The sequence below is a fragment of the Canis lupus genome, chromosome 3 (genome assembly GCF_048164855.1).
Source record: "Canis lupus baileyi chromosome 3, mCanLup2.hap1, whole genome shotgun sequence".
In the NCBI taxonomy this organism is placed as follows: domain Eukaryota; kingdom Metazoa; phylum Chordata; class Mammalia; order Carnivora; family Canidae; genus Canis; species Canis lupus.
This window is the reverse complement of record NC_132840.1, coordinates 35,983,014-35,998,674: the sequence shown is the minus strand read 5'-3', so window position 1 is coordinate 35,998,674 and position 15,661 is coordinate 35,983,014. Positions and strand designations below refer to the sequence as shown.

At 48.8% G+C, this 15,661-nt stretch overlaps 1 protein-coding gene across 2 annotated transcripts in view; it reads left to right on the top strand.

Annotated features, from left to right (window-relative positions):
• PLPP3 (phospholipid phosphatase 3) overlaps nt 1-15,661 on the top strand; it is an 81,964-nt gene that overhangs the window by 57,673 nt on the left and 8,630 nt on the right. The window contains exon 5 of one of the 2 annotated variants that reach the window (XM_072820381.1): nt 9,525-9,701. The exons of the other annotated variant lie outside the window; for it this stretch is intronic. Coding sequence (XP_072676482.1) covers nt 9,525-9,701 — 177 coding nt within the window. The remainder of the gene's footprint in view (nt 1-9,524; nt 9,702-15,661) is intronic. 2 annotated transcript variants of the gene reach the window in all.

The following is a 15,661-nucleotide window of genomic DNA, read 5'->3' as shown; positions in this document are numbered from 1 at the left end:
CAAAGGTGGATTTTACGTCATCATGCATCGTGCTCCCCTCCTTTCTTCATTTGTTGTTGTTGTTATGCTTTTGCTTTGCTTTTAGAAAGCTCATTTAGCGAAAATACTTAGTTTCCTATTTCATTTTTTCATATTTCACGCAAGTCTGGAAGCAATTTTACAAATGTAATTTCAGTGCTTTGCAAAGGTGCTTGGAGGAGTGGGTCTGTATTCATTTTTCTCCTATTCCTTCATTTTCTTCCAAGATAAAAATATGGGGTAATTTTGAAACCAACTCTGCGCCTTGTGTGCTCTATGGCCGCCCAGAAGATAAAGGTGCTGACATGTTTCTGGTGCCTTCTGTGCGCCAGGCACTGGGGCAAGCTCACACCACAGCATTCCGATCTCTCAGTAACTCCATGAGATGCATTTCCATTACCTCGTTTTCGGTTGAAAACCAACCAACCAACCCAAATCTTAAGAATTTTAGTAATAGAAGTTCCATCTCCAGTAAAAGGGAGAAAATGGATTTGAAGGCTGGTCTTTGCCCTGATGACACCAGGATCACTGTCTGTTCTTTTCATGGCACTGCTCTTCAAAACACAGAAACAATCTCGCCAGGATAAATTAAGGAATATAAGTTCCCAACTCTAATTTCCATTTCACCTGAAGGCAACTTGCCTTTCTTCAGGTCTGCTTTAGTGGATGAGATGCCCTCCTTGCCCCCCCTCCACCACCCACCAGCTGTGATTACAGCCAGAGAGACCTTCTCTGCAGGGGTGAGGAGTGAGGGGGTAGATTCCGACCTAATGTTTGTTTGCATCTTTGAGGGAGGAAAAAATTACAGTGCCTTTGTGTTTCTGGAAAGAAGGAAGAAAAAGAGGCAGGGAAGAGAGAGGGAGAAAAAGAAGAGTCTCCTTGACCTCCGATTCCATAACATCTTACTGTACACACCACACACTAAAGAAGGCTTGCAAACCTACACACATTTTAACATTCACAACTCACCCATACCCATATATGTAGACGACATATAAATGAAGGGCTCTATTTTTATCTCTAAGGTTATCTTGCCCTAAAAACAACAACAACAACAACCCCTGAGGCTAAATTCCAAGGGTATATGGATAGTGCTCTTTGCCAAGGCTCATTTCTCTGTGATGCTACACAGAAATCCCAACCTTCCGAATGTCCAATTTGCAAAGCTTTCTAGAGCAAGGTAGAGCACTGTGGCTGCCTCTTAGGGTCAGAGGGAAATGCTGCAATCTGAACAGCCCTCTGCCCATCCCCCAGTGCTTTTCTGTTGAGCTTCAGGAAGTAGAAGTGGGCAGACGGAGACCCTGGCCTCCCCCTGGGGCCTTGGGGACAATCACCTTTGAACCAGTTGGATGTAGCCAGTTTGCCCTCAGGGTCTGGCAGGCCTGGATGATTGTACCCTGTCGTGATTAGCTCTGGAACTAGGAGTTGCTTACTTAAGCTTTGTCCTCGGTATACTCCTCTGTAAAGTGTAGATAATGTCTCTTTTGCAGGATTGCTGATACTTTTCATCCCTAGACCCTACTTTCTCCATCTGTCAAATGAAAAGAGTGGAATTAGATGGTGTCTACTTATTTCTCAATCTCTGTGGTTCTATTTGGAAGAAGTTTGATCTACCCTAAGCACTATAGAAAAGATGGGAATCCTCAGGGACAGACTTACGCCCTCATTACCTTGGCATTCAAAGAGGGGGTGAGGATGGGAAGCGCCAGCCACCCCTACTCCAGGCCCGTGGGCAGCAGCTGCCATCTGAAGGCTCCCATGGCTTCGAAGGACACTCCATATTAGGTTTTGATTTGTAAAATGGTTGGCTTGGAAAAAACCATGCCGCAAACACCACATTATCTCTGGGTATAGAAGCTAACAGATGAGGGTAAGGCATGTTAGTGATTAATGCAGATTCTAATAAGAAAAACCCACAGTGTATATAAGCATACGTGATACTTTTCTAACCCTGAGTCCTGCCCTAAACCCTAGAGAACCACATCTGGACAGGCCCTGTACCTCCACAGTCAGGGATCGAGGATGACTTGGCTTTCTGGAATAAAGTGCCAACACCAGCGTAGGCACCAATCTGTGTGCATACCTGGTATTTCTTCTGTTGTGCCAGGCACTCTGCTACCTCCCAGGGCTGCCAACATGAATCAGACCTGGGCCCTGCCCTCAGAGGAGCTCAACGTGGGTTCAACATTCGACAGATCAGCAAATATATAATGGGTGACTGTGATAGACGGAACAGCATGCTAGGCGTAGGGATCTAGACATTGGTAAGTCACGGGCACAGCCCTTGGGGAGTTCAGTGTAGGGAAGCAAGTAGACAAGGACAGCAGTTTGGTACACTGTGCTGGGGCTGGGGAGCGGGGGTGGGTGGGTGGGTGGGTATAGGTTCTTACAGAAGCTTAGAGTTGTGGCACCCAAGCCAGCTTGGAGTGGAGGGCGGCAGAAGCTGGGGAAGGCTGCCCGTAGGGTACAGATGGGCTGATTGGAAGAACTGCCTGTGTTCAGGTGAAAAGGCGACAGTGATTTGTGAGCTGCAGGTGTTCAGTTCAGTCCAATTGTGATGGCTGGGATGAAGCAGGGGGTGGAGGGTGCAGTGAGAGCTGGGAGGACCTTCGGGACCAGCCGCCCCAGCCCCTCCTCCTGCAGCTCAGATCAAGCAGCAGCAAGTTGGTGGCGAGGCCTTTGCCTTGCTGCTGTGCCTCCCTCCGCGAATGAGTACCGAGCACCTTGCCTCAGTGCCTCCTTCAGGGTACTTTGTCAGAGAATCCTTCCCTGGCCTTTCCTGTGGTACTCCTTGACTCCCTTTGCAGCGATAACCACCACCCCCTTCGCCCCCGCCCAATTTCTCACCATCTATATTCACTTCTTTGTTTCTATCTCAACTAGATAAATTGTAAGCTTCACCAGGGAGACGTTTTTGTCTCTTGTTTCACTACCGTATTCCACTGTCCCAAACAGTGTCTGAAGCTCAGTTAAGGTTGCAATGAATATTTGATGAGTGAATGAATGAACAAATGAATGGATGACTCAATCCCAGGTCTTCTACATTCCCAAGCCATGCTCCTCTCCATTCCAGTCAGAATTTTATTCATCCCCTCCTCACTACACTGGTAGATCGTAAAGGACCTGGCTGGTGTAGGGATGGCCTTTGACGCCTCTTTGCTGCACTGTTGACATATTGACTCTTTCCTGGGGTGCCCGTGAGAAGCGTCTGTGTGTCAAAGGGTTGAATCCCAAGGAAACAGGGAAGCGGTTTGTCCTCTGACAGTCATGTTCTCTGGCCTGTGGTTGTTAGTCATTGAGGTTTTGTTCAACATGTTTAGAATCCTGGAGCTTCAAAAAAAAAAAAAAAAAAATCCTGGAGCAGTGGGGTCTGGTACACCCATGAGACATGCCCACAGATCTAGGGAGTGTCTGGCGAAACCCCTTGCAGGGACAAGATTGTTGTTTCTATGGGGAATAAACCACCATATCAGATGTTTTCCCCCACCTGTATCCATCCATCCACCCACTCGTACATTTGTCCATCCATCCATCTGGCAGTTTCTTTTTTCTTTCTTTTTTTTTTTTTTTTTTTAAGATTTTATTTAGTTATTCATGAGAGACACAGAGAGAGGCAGAGACATAGGCAGAGGGAGAAGTAGGCCCCAAGACCCTGGGATCACAAGCTGAGCCAAAGGCAGACGCTCAAACACTGAGCCACCCAGGTGCCCCATCTAGCAGTAAGACCATGTGTGAGCATCTGGGGACTCGGACGATGTCCTTTTTGGTGTGGAAAGCCTGAAAAGTAAATAGTCTCAGAATAGGTAGATGAGGTGTCTGATTCAAGTAGACTGAGGCTCAGGGCCCAGAGGGGAGGGCTATTGACTCCACCCCGAGGTGCACTGACTGCATGGTTCCGAGGCTCTGCTTAGCTTACAGTTGGGTCAGGGATTATAATACTCTCACTCTTTGGAAAGCTACACACTTGATTTTAGACATGGGCCTTATAAAAGTATGTGACAGGTGAATGGTGGGAGCACATGTTTCCAGATGTCCCCCATAGGCTGTCCTTTAGCCCACGACAGCCACGTTGCTTTTCTCCTCAGACAGAAGTCCAGTACAAGAGAGCACTGTGTGCAGAGCACTGATTCCCTACGAGGAAGCCGGGTTCTGTGATTAGAGCTTGCACTTAGAAAAAGACACACACACCTCACTCAGTGGAAATCACGGCTATTACCCTGAGCGCGTGACTGGGCCTCTCAGCCTCGATCTCTTCATCTGTATGATAGGCACAGTGGTGTCTCCCCAACAGGACGATTGTGATAATTGCAGGTAAGGTCATGTAAAGCGCCTGGCACCATGTCTGGAACGGTGCTCGACAAACTGGTAGTTTCTTTTTCTCACCCTGAAAGACTCAGAAAACAAGAGGTGCCTCCCTTCTGAGGGAGATTCGAGAATAGTCAACTAAACATTCTTTTTTTTTTTTGTCCTGAAAGCAGTTGAATAACTTCCTAGAGAGAAATTTCAGTTCTTGCACCACACGGACGAGTCACCAGGCACATGAAGCAGAGCCAAGCGTGAGCCATGGCAGAGATGAGAGGAGGGAGAAAGTTTCTCCCTGTGGGTGTCAGTGATCTGGACGGACTTCCAGGAAGAAAGCAGGCAGGGACCTCAGGAAGGACAAAAGCCTCCTTCTCACTTGGAGCAGAGAGTCCCAAGAGCAATGGAAATGAAGTGAGAGGACAGTACAGACCTGTTCCACCAGTATGCAAATCATGTAATGAAACACAAATGACTTAGGGAGAACCCAGTGTGACTCAACCCTGCTTTTGACTGCTGGTTCAGACCAGAGGAGCCAGCTTGAGTTCAGCCAGACGTCTCTAAAGAGGTTTTGTTGGAATTCCACGGGACCCCAGTTTTGAAGCTGGGACTGACCGGGAAGGAGAAGAGAACTCCATTTATGGAGTGAGTTCTGTGTGCTCAGGACTTTCACATACATCATTTTGGGGTGGGGGTTCGCAAGCAGGCCTATAGCTCTCTGTTATAACCCTTTTATCTATGATCAGCAGTTTTGTTTTTTAGCAACTAGAAGAAAAAACATCTTAGCACGAGAACATGACTTAATCTTTCATTTTAGCGTATTTTTTTTTTTTTTTTTTTTTTCAGGGAGGAGCTTGCTTTATTCGTGTTTGGGCCTTTCACAATTTCGAGCAGAATAGATGCTCGTGGCAGGTGTTTGTTTTTTAAGTGAACAGATCTCCGTATGTAAGAGACAGCAGAAATTGGGAGAAGCAGAGTGACTTGTTCGGGCTCCTACAGGTGGCATGGAGCAGAGAAAAGATTCAAATTTAGTTTTGCTCTGATTGCAAATCAGACACTTTTCTGCAATGTCATGCTGATGCTTAGAAGTGGGTTTGGCCCGCCTGGAGACCTTCACACAGATGAGGAAGTAAAGACGGGACCTCAGGGCAGTTGGCCTCTGTGAGAGGTCAAGGTGATTCAGCCCTTCTGATGTCAGTCTGGCTCTGCTTCCGGGCGAGTCTCCTTTACTGCTTGGTCCAGGACAAGGGCCACAGTATCACTGTGGTCAGTAGTGTGGCTTCCTCCTGTGGAATGGGAATGAATGCAGCCTCCTGCCCCTTGCCCTGTCCCCAGCTCAGGTTTCCAAGGGAGTAGGGTGCTCCAGAAAGTTCCTCTGGTCATGGTGAGGCCCAAGCCTCTGGTATGGAGTACCTCATGAGAACTGGGCTATGAACCAGCAAATTAGCTGTAGGATTGGTGGGGCACGGATGGACCTATCAAATCCTTTGGTCAACCTCAAAACATGTTGGGACCAGCTTCTCAAATCACTAGGAGGAAGATCTTTTGCAATCTTTTGCTTTAGTGATCAACTTGTGGTGGTGAAATCAACCATAGTCATTGAGTAAACCTCATTCACCAAGGCAGAGGGTGGTGACACAGATTTCTGAAGAGCTCCTTGAGTGCCCATCTTACACCAGGCTGGGTCCTGAGTGTTTCATTTGACCCTGGCAACCCTGAGAGGGAGATCCTCTTGTACTTGTTTCATAGATGGGAAGTTGAGAGACCACCCACTTATGAAGTAATGGAGCCAGAAAATGGAGTCAGGGCTGCTTCACCCCAAAATTCATGCTACCCTTGCTGCTGTGCTTTCCCTGAAGCCCCAGTTGGGCAGATGCCAGGATCAATCCTGAGACCTTGAGCTTGATTAAATGTGTCAGTTGCTGATGGAATCAGAGGAGCAAGCTTCAGTGCTCTGGGGCCAGTCCCCAAGGGATTCTCTTCCCATGGCCCCTGCTCCTTTCCCATTCATAAGCACTCCCTTCCTGAAGCTCTTCTGATGACTGGTCTCTTCCTCCCTCTTCAAGTTCCTCTTGTGTATTTATTTTTTTCTTTTCTCAAGCTCCAGCCTTAAGCATCTGAGTCAATGGAAGGGGAGATGTGTGCCATGTCCGGTTGGGAAACCCACCCTTCCTCTGCCCCACCCTGATTTCCAAGGCCCTTGACCCCTCTGTGTGGAGGGGTGGAGGAAAGTTGGAGGATTTTGAACCAGCATTTTCTGAGAATCTGCGGATTATTTTGTGTGAGAAAACCTAAGGCTCAGTGAGATTTTTCCGATGAATACCTGGTGTTCTTTCTGTCCCCCCTTCCACCGCCAGAATGCTGGAGGAAGGCCAGATCATGGCAGGCATGATGCAAATGGACTGTTGATTTTGCCCTGAGACTTGTGTTAAGTGGGAGCTACACCTATATCAGCATCATCCTATCCCTGCTCCTGGAAGGAAAGGATCTTTTGATTCATGATTGCAGAATCACTTCTGCAATGACTGGCTCATTCCTGCAGAAACTAGGGGGTAGCCTTTGACCTGCAGGTTATTTTTTCCTAGTACCGAGGGCCTTGCTTAAAATACTTTTTTTTTTAAGATTTTATTTATTCATGAGAGAGAGAGAGAGAGAGAGAGGCAGAGACACAGGCAGAGGGAGAAGCAGGCTCCCTGCAGGGAGCCTGACATGGGACTCGATCCCAGGTCTCCAGGATCACACCCAGGGCCAAAGGCAGGCACTAAACCACTGAGACACCCAGGGATCCCCAAAATCCTTTAATTTTTTACCGTTTGCTTACAGTAACGTTTCCCAGTTGTGACTCAGTAGATACTCTGTAAATGTAATTAAGTATGGTCAGTAACGAAAGTAAGGATTTCCTATAGAGCCTAATTTACCATCTTTGGTTAAAAGACCCTTAGAATCTTACAGAGTATGGTTTGAGAAAGACCGACCTACCAAGTAGAAGCCAGGTTCCTTAGTTTGACAGCTACACCCTACATGAACGGCCCCTCTTTGCCTCTGTAGCCCTGTTGCTCATCAGCCCCTCCATCCCCACCTTTACACCCTTTTTGGCTGTACAAAAAGCTCTGAGGTTCTCCAGAACCCTGGCTTCTAAGCCATCACTGCCTGGAACACACACCCCTCACCACTATCCCCTCAACTCTTAGCAAATGCATATTCATCTTTAGGATTCAAGTCAAGTGCCCTTGCCTTGGGTCCCCAATGTTTCCCATAATTCCTAGGAAACCTGTAAGTGCACCTGCATGTGTTCATGGATTCCCCCAACTAGGGAATGCTCTGTAGGGCAGCAGTTACGACTTCCCATTTCTGTGTCCTTAGCACCTATTGGAGTGCCTGGCTTATTTGTTTTCTGGCCAGTTGTACAGTTGAGGACTTTTAGGTGCTTTTTGGAATCACCGCTTTTGGGTGTTTTTCTCTAAATCTTAGGATGTCCATAGGAATCTGATGGAACGTACATACCAACTTGTGAGCTCCTTAGTAGAGCGTTTATAAATAAAAACGCTGTCTATTCAAATTGTCCTTTCTATCCCTTCCTTCCTAGAGGCCTACGTGGTCCTCTGACAGCTAATTACGGTTTACGTAATCACCTTTGTTGCTGTGATGATTCTACTTCTTTTGGATTTTTTAACTGGTTATTTTTTACATATGAGAAACTGTTGAACTTTATCACTCAGCAGCCAACATCAGCACATTCGTTATTATTCTTCATTTGTTGTTCTTAGATTGCCCAGGAATGTATTCAGAGAATTCATAATGATTCTAAAGTTCAGAGAATTTCATAACGATTATAAAGTTGTCTGCTGTGGTCCAGGCCTGGGTTTCGAAATTGTCTTCCAGGTAGTTGAGGACTTAGGGCTAGGCAATCTTCCTACCTGCCCACCCTGGCAAGGGTGGCTCCGGAAACTTCCACTCGTTTTTCTTCTCAGGACCAGCCACTGGCTTGCTCCTTCCTGGGAGCCTGAAGGAAGCTTTGTTTCAGGAAGGGCTGAGTCCCACCTCTGTCCCTGTCCCATTTGGGGCCCTCGCCCTCAACTCCTCCCTCCACTCTCTCTCTGCCCCTTGCTCCCCTTCTTCCCCAGGGCCTGCCTTTGATTTGTCGTCGGAAGCTCCCCCTGTCCCGTTGCCTTTTCCCCCTCATTTCCCAAGTTCCCACAGGAACCTGGGAAGTAGGTTGTGCCCAGAGGTTAGAACGGAAACTGCAGTAAGATAACTCTGAGGGACAATGCTCAGTTGACGTCATTTCAACTTCTTTGCTTCGGCCAGAGGTGGTTTTTTTTTTTTCCTTCCATTTTTCTTCAGGTTACTCTCGAACTCCACCCAGTCCAGTGTCTGTCAGCCTGTGTGTGAAAGCTCTCCGGCATTGTCCGGGTGGTTTTATGTTTCCTTATATTCCAACTCAAAGTCCAGAGTTTGGAGTTGTGACTTACAAATTTGTTTTTTGGGGGCACCCCAGTGGCTCAGTGGTTGAGCGTCTGCCTTTGGCCCAGGTATGATCCTGGGGTCCTGGGATCGAGTCCCACATCGGGCTCCCCACAGGGAGCCTGCTTCTCCCTCTGCCTGTGTCTCTGCCTTTCTGTCTGTGTCTCTCATGAATAAATAAGATAAAATCTTAAAAAAAAAATGTTCTTGGGTCTGTACTGTGCTTCCTGTTGAGGCAGGAACCTTCCCTTGTGACTGTCATGATACCTCTCTTATCAATCCTGCGTTTTTATTTCCAAGACAGTCCTGAGCGGCAAGTAGTGTAGGGACTGGACGGCCCAGGTCTCCAGGGAGACACACAGATGCCATTTGTGAGTCATCACGGATTGCAGAAAAGACACCTTTCCTCCCCTGCTTACCATTCTTTCATTAGCTTCAATCATGAAGAAGATAAAAGGGGACAAACGTTTAGGAAGTGTCTAGTATGTGCCAGGCAGTGGACTTGAAGGTATTCCTCAGCTTTTCCATTTCTCCTCTTTTTCTTTTCTTTTTTTTTTTTTTTTTGTATGGAAACTAAGGCTCCAGGTGTCAGTAACAGGCTTGAGGTCACATCCCAGTTGAATGCTCTTTGGGTGCAACCTGCCGCCTAAGGTCCAGATGGTTCCATCTCGCGGGAACGCGGTGTGCGTCGGCCTGGTGTTCTAACGCACTGAGCGTCTGTTCGTTTTCTCTCCTCTCTCCAGCTGTACCTGCAGGCCCGCTTCACTTGGCGAGGGGCCCGTCTGCTCCGGCCGCTCCTGCAGTTCACCTTGATCATGATGGCCTTTTACACAGGACTGTCGCGTGTGTCCGACCACAAGCACCATCCCAGTGATGTGCTGGCAGGATTTGCTCAAGGAGCCCTGGTGGCCTGCTGCATAGTGAGTAGCATCTTGTTCTCAGTGCACTAGCAAAGCCCCGGGCTGCTTGCTTGTTAAATGTTTCCGGCCCAGTGACCAAAGCTAGGGAGCTCTTGATCCTTTTCTCTGCTTGGTGTATAAAGAGTCACCCCACCCCAGGACCCCTGCAGTAAAAGGAAAACATTTTCTCTTTCTTTCCAGCCTGTGAGTTTGAATTCAGCAGAATCCATAAGCCCTCTTCTCTGTAACCATGGAAGTTTTGGGCTCATAGAACGTTGTAGCTGGAAGAGATCTTAGATATTGTCCACCTTGCTCACTCTGCTGATGAGGACATTTAGGGTTTGAGAGAGGAAGAGATTTTTCCTGGGTCACATGCCAGTTACTAGTGGAGTCTGGGTCCCTGACTCATTTCGTGCTCATATGCTGCTTTGGTGGAAACTTACAATTCCGTAGAAGTCAGCTTCTTGGAAAACATCTACCCTTCCCATTGTGACCTTTGGGGCGACTTGGTCAGACTATAAATTTGATGTTGGCTAAAGAAGAGAGGGTCTAGTCAAGGCTAAGCAGTCTCCTCACCAGCCCGATGGGCCTTGTCCGTTGGGAGAAAGACTTAGAGAATGGCCTTGGGATAGGCCAGGTTTTCATTTGCCCCAGGTGACCCGGTTACCCTTTTCTCACACTTCTTCCCTGGCACTCAGCGAGTGTGGCATAAGGCAAAAGTGATGGAGCACCTGCTCTGATACTGTGCCTTCCTGGGCCACACTCAGGGGAGCTTACTGCAGGCCAGCAGCGATCCCAGAGCATAGTTGTGGCTGGATGTTTAGGCACCACACACATGCATGGTGTTGTTGGTATAATCCCTGCCCCACTCATGGTAAGACCCACCAACAGTACAGAGATCTAGATGAGCCCTTGCCTTTCCCCCTTTCTAAGCCTGGCTGCTGCCCCGGGTCTCCTGACCACAGCCTCTCCTGCTCTCCTCTGATGGCATCGTTGCTCTGTACTGAAGTTGCTGACATGTGTCTCCCTTGAGCCTTTAGAGTTTCCCGGGGGCAGGGACCATAGGTGGCATGTGTTGTGCTCCCTGGCTCACAACGCCTCTCATGGAATCTAGCTCAGAGTTAGTAAACGTACGTGTGTTTTTTAATCAACAAGGAGCCAGGGGCACCTGGGTGGCTCAGTGGTTGAGCATCTGTCTTCTGCTCAGGCCATGATCCCAGAGTCATGGGATTGAGTCCCACATCACGCTCCCCACAGGAAACCTGCTTCTCCCTCTGCCTGTATCTCTACCTCTCTTTCATTCTGTCTCTCGTGAATAAATAAATAAAATATTTAAACAACAACAACAACAACAAAAAAAAAACCAAAAAGCTAGAATCAGTGGGTGGCTCTCTTCCTTGAAAACACTACAAGGGACATTCTCTTAAAGGCAGAGGGATGAAGGCGATAGGACCCTTGCTCCCAAGGAAATGCCACTCTAGTTGCTTCTACCCCCACTGGGCCAGCATAGGAGTTAGAACACAGCCCGGTGCTGTGATGGGGCATCACACAGGGTGCCCCCCACTGCGGGCAAGGCCGGACACCGTGTACAGGAGGGAAGGGGACAGGGGACTGGGGCAATCACAGTGGGTGCCATGGAGAAAGTCACATCTGAGCTGCTGGCCAAGGGACAGCCTGTTTTGATGGCTTTATTCATTACTTTCATTCTACTTTTTTTTTTTTTTCCAGTCAAGGCCAGAGAGGAGAGAAATTGCAGGAACAAACCGTTAATGAGCAGCCCTAACAAACCATTAATAAACTGGCCACCTCGTTCTCTAATGCCTGGCTCTTTAATGTGAAGTGACAACCTGGGCCGGGTATTTGCGGGGAGGGGTAACAGGGAGGGGTGACCCTGTGCTGACTGCCCTTCTGAGCACCCTGGCCTGCTGCTCTGCTTCCTTCTCCGTGCCGCTGCCTTAGTTGAGTCTCCTGCACCCTCAGTTTAAAAAGGCACGGGGATCCTTGGTAACCTCCCTCATGCACACCCTAGAGTGCTCTCCATGTGCAATGAGATGGTATCCTGGGGGACCAGGGATTATTTTCAAGAAGGGAAGTGAGGGGTCTGACTTTATCCTGTTTGGCTCTGGCTGACTGTAGTGCAGGATAGGAGTTTGGTGCTAATGTTTGTAAAGCCCCTGCTCTGTGCTGGCACCATTCTAGATCTTTTACCCATTGGCTCTTTTTAGGCACATGGGGTCATTTTACTGATGAGATCACTGAGACTCCAGAGAGATGACCCAAGGGACGTGAAAGATTGAATACCACAGAGAGAAGGTAGAGAAGCCAGGGTGATGTCCAGGTGGTCTTTGGAGCCAGGACTGTGACACCCAAGGGCCAGGTCTCCTGTCCACACCCCTCACGTCCAAGCACACCAGATTTTGTAACATTTCCTACACCCTGAGCTCCTGTCCTAGATGGCTGTCCCCCCTTTGATGGAGCATGGCTCTGCTTTCACCCCATCGCTGGTAGGACCTTCTGTGTTCATTTCCCAAGTTGTTGCTGCAACAAATTACCTCAAACCTAGTGGCTTAAAACAACCCAGATTTACTTTCTTGGCATTTCTTCAGTTGGGAATCAATATAGTCCAATCAATCAATATATCAGTCAATGAGTCTAATCAATATAGTGTCACCAGGCTAAGGTCAGGGTGTTGTTGGGCTGCATTCCTTCTGGAGGCTTGAGGAAGAAATTGTTTCCTTGACTGTTCCAGCTCCTGCAGGCTGCCTGCATTCTTTAGCCAATGGCCCCTTCCTCCTTCTTCAGATATTTCTCTCATTTTCTCTGGCCGCTGCTTCCGTCACCACATCTTCTGTGATTCTGACTCTCTGCCTCCCTCTCACGAGGGCTCTGATGATTCATTGGGTCCGCCCTGTTAATCCAGGAGAATCTCCTCATCTTGAGGTCTTTAACTTCATCACATCTGCAAAGTCTGTTTGGCCACGGGAGGTGACCTATTAGCAGGTCCTGGGGATTAGGATACAGACACCTTTGCAGGGTGGGGAGGTGGTATTGTTCACCTACCACACCTTTCCCTCTGTCTTCCCTTCTTACTGCCCGGGCCCTGTGCGTGTTTTTCCTGCCGTGGCCTTCAGCCTGGTTTTGTTGCTCAGACGCCTGTCTCCCCAACTAGACTGCCAGTGTCTTAATGAGAAAATCCATGGCTTTACCTTCTGGATTTTCATTCCCAGGCTGAGTGCAGTGGCTGGCACAATAGGTGCTTGATTAGGGTTGGAAAAAGAACGAGTGCTGAGTGAGCTTATGACCCCGGGCCAGACACTTCCCCTCTGCGCCTAGTTTCCTCATCCGGTGAATGGATGTTGCAGGCCCCGTGGCTCTGTGACCTTCTCCCACAGAAGTTCAAAGGCATAGCCAACTTCGTAGTGACTAAGCTGGAACTGCCTTCTCAGAGGGAGCCGTCTCTCTGCAGTGTCCATGAAGGTGGCTTCTATTTGGGGAGGGGACTTGTCTTTAGGTCCCCAGTGGGTGCAGTGCATCACCCTAGACTGTTGGCTGAGTCACTGCAGAGCCTTGGGCAACAGTCCACGACAGCTTAGCATTTTGACCCCGGTCTGTTGAGAGTAAGACCTATCACAGCAGATGTGTCTGGACGAGAACCACATACCAAGCAGGAGCAGATTCAGTTTCCTCCTCCTACCTCTCACTCGTTGAACCCTTTCCAGATAAGGAAGATGATGGTTCTCATCACGAACAGAAAGCCCACGTGGCATCATGGACTGAACACGGGGACATGGGCATGGAGGGTCAGATAGGCCTGCTTACTGATGGACATCTTCATACGTGTGGATGGACGTAGAGAGACTCAGAGGCACACAGACAGACCCAGTAGTACCCAGACACATAGACATCCATCCTCTCTCTCTTTCTCACCAGCACAGAGAACCACAGAAATGCACAGACAAGCCAATGCAAACACAGGCACATAGTGACCTTCACAGTGCCCCTCCTGCCTATCTACACAAACACCCACACGCACACGCATGCGCACGCACACACACACACACACACACACACACACACACAGAGTCATCCCTACCAACATAGGAGCTCTACAGCTGGGCTTACCAGACCCACCCCTGGAGTAACCCAGGGACTCAGACGAAGCAACAAACATCAGTTCATTTCCTGTCTGGTGACAACTTGCCTATCTGGTCACCTTCCTCCCTGACCCTCTCGCAGATGGCAAATTATGGGGCCCTGGGAGGGGTCAGGGCAGGGCCAGGCCGCCATTGCTATGGGTTCGGCAGAGGAAGCAGCTGCTCTCGAATGTCATAAACACACAGCAGACTCTTTCCTGGTTTTCCTCTTCCCTGGGGGTGTAGCTCAGCTAGCAGTCGCTCTTTTGTGTGCTGCTGTCTTCCTCCAGGATGTAGGGAAGGGCGAGGGTGTTCTTTGTCTCTGCCCCAGTGAGGTGACCTTGGGAGAAGAGACAAGCAAGAACATGAATGTGAAGAAGAGCTCGGTGGTGACACCCCTCAAGAGGAAATGGGTGCAGAGAGGGTGTGACACTCCCAAGGACACATAGTGGCAGAGTTCGGACCAGATCCTGGCTCTCTTAATTCTATCTCACAGGACTAAGACAGTGAACTCCAAACATGCTTGGTCTGTGCCAGGAATCTGAGAGCTCCTCCTTCTCTAATGGAAGATTGCCATCTATCCTCATTGGATTTGTCCTACTGCTGCCCAAACACAGGGACATGGATGATATGACCCTGCAGTCTCTTCTAGCCCAGCAGAAGTCTAGCTCTTTGCCCAGTAGGCCCTGGGTCTGACCTTGCCTCCTCTGGGCCACGACTCTGCAGTGGATAGGGGTGCCAGGACCACGGAGATGGATGAGAGAAAGAAGCAAAGGTGGAGGCAGACTTTGTCCCCAACATATGTTGACTCTCTGCTCCACCATCTGCAGTGTCCTTCTCAAATCTCCTTTGTCATTCCACTGCTGAGATGAATGGGATGAATGGTGAGGCAGAGACTCCAAAAGAGGAGTCTCACTAACCACCTGCTGACTAGGCATGTTGTGCACGTCACTTCCTCTCAGCTACCTCTCCGCATCGTGTGATGTGGGGATCGTAGTACCTCCCACAATCTTTGGATTGAGGAGTCAATGAATAAAAGATGCTCATGCTTGGCACGTGCGCAGTACAGGTTGAATGTGTGTCATGGGGAAGTACTATGCTTTATTTGAAAGATTTGGAGCTAAAAAGAGTTGGTCCTTAAAGAGCTTTTGTGCAGCTGCTTCCCCAGACTTGGCCATGATCCGTGATTAGAACATTTCCCATCATAACCCAACAGAGGCACCCATATGTAACTGAAAAATTTCATAAAATAAGATTTACCCTTACTGTGTGCGATACATCCCAACATTTTCTATTCAACCCTTACAAAGGCTGGTAGTGACCACACAGTAAGTGGATTTTGTAACTTACTAGTGATTTGTGACACGCAGTTTGAAAAACACTGATCTAGTGGGGAAGCAGGGGCATGAGAGACGGAGTAGTTAGTTCTTCCTGAGGGTGTTGGAAGGCTAGAAAGAATCCCTCCAGGAGATGGAATCTTGATGAGTGGACATTTTCTATGAGCTACAAAAGGGAAGGAAAGACATTTCACACAGAGGAGACATGGGGATGGATGAGAACAGTGAGAACACAGTGTGTCTTCTGATCCTAGAAAGCGTCAGAATGTAGGACTTCTGGAAGGTGGGGGGCAGGTGCTGCCTCTTCCACCTCTGTCATCCTTTAGCCCTGTGTTCCTGACCCCCGGCTCCTGCTGGACCTAGCACCCCACTAGCAGAGCTGGAAGGCCCCTGGGCAGGCCCAGATCCATATTCTCCTCTAGAATGGCCCCCAGCTGTCTCTCCTCTGCTGCTCCGAGCCCTCCTTGTTTTTGTGGGACTAATGTCCTCTACATTCCTCAGTAGCAGTGCT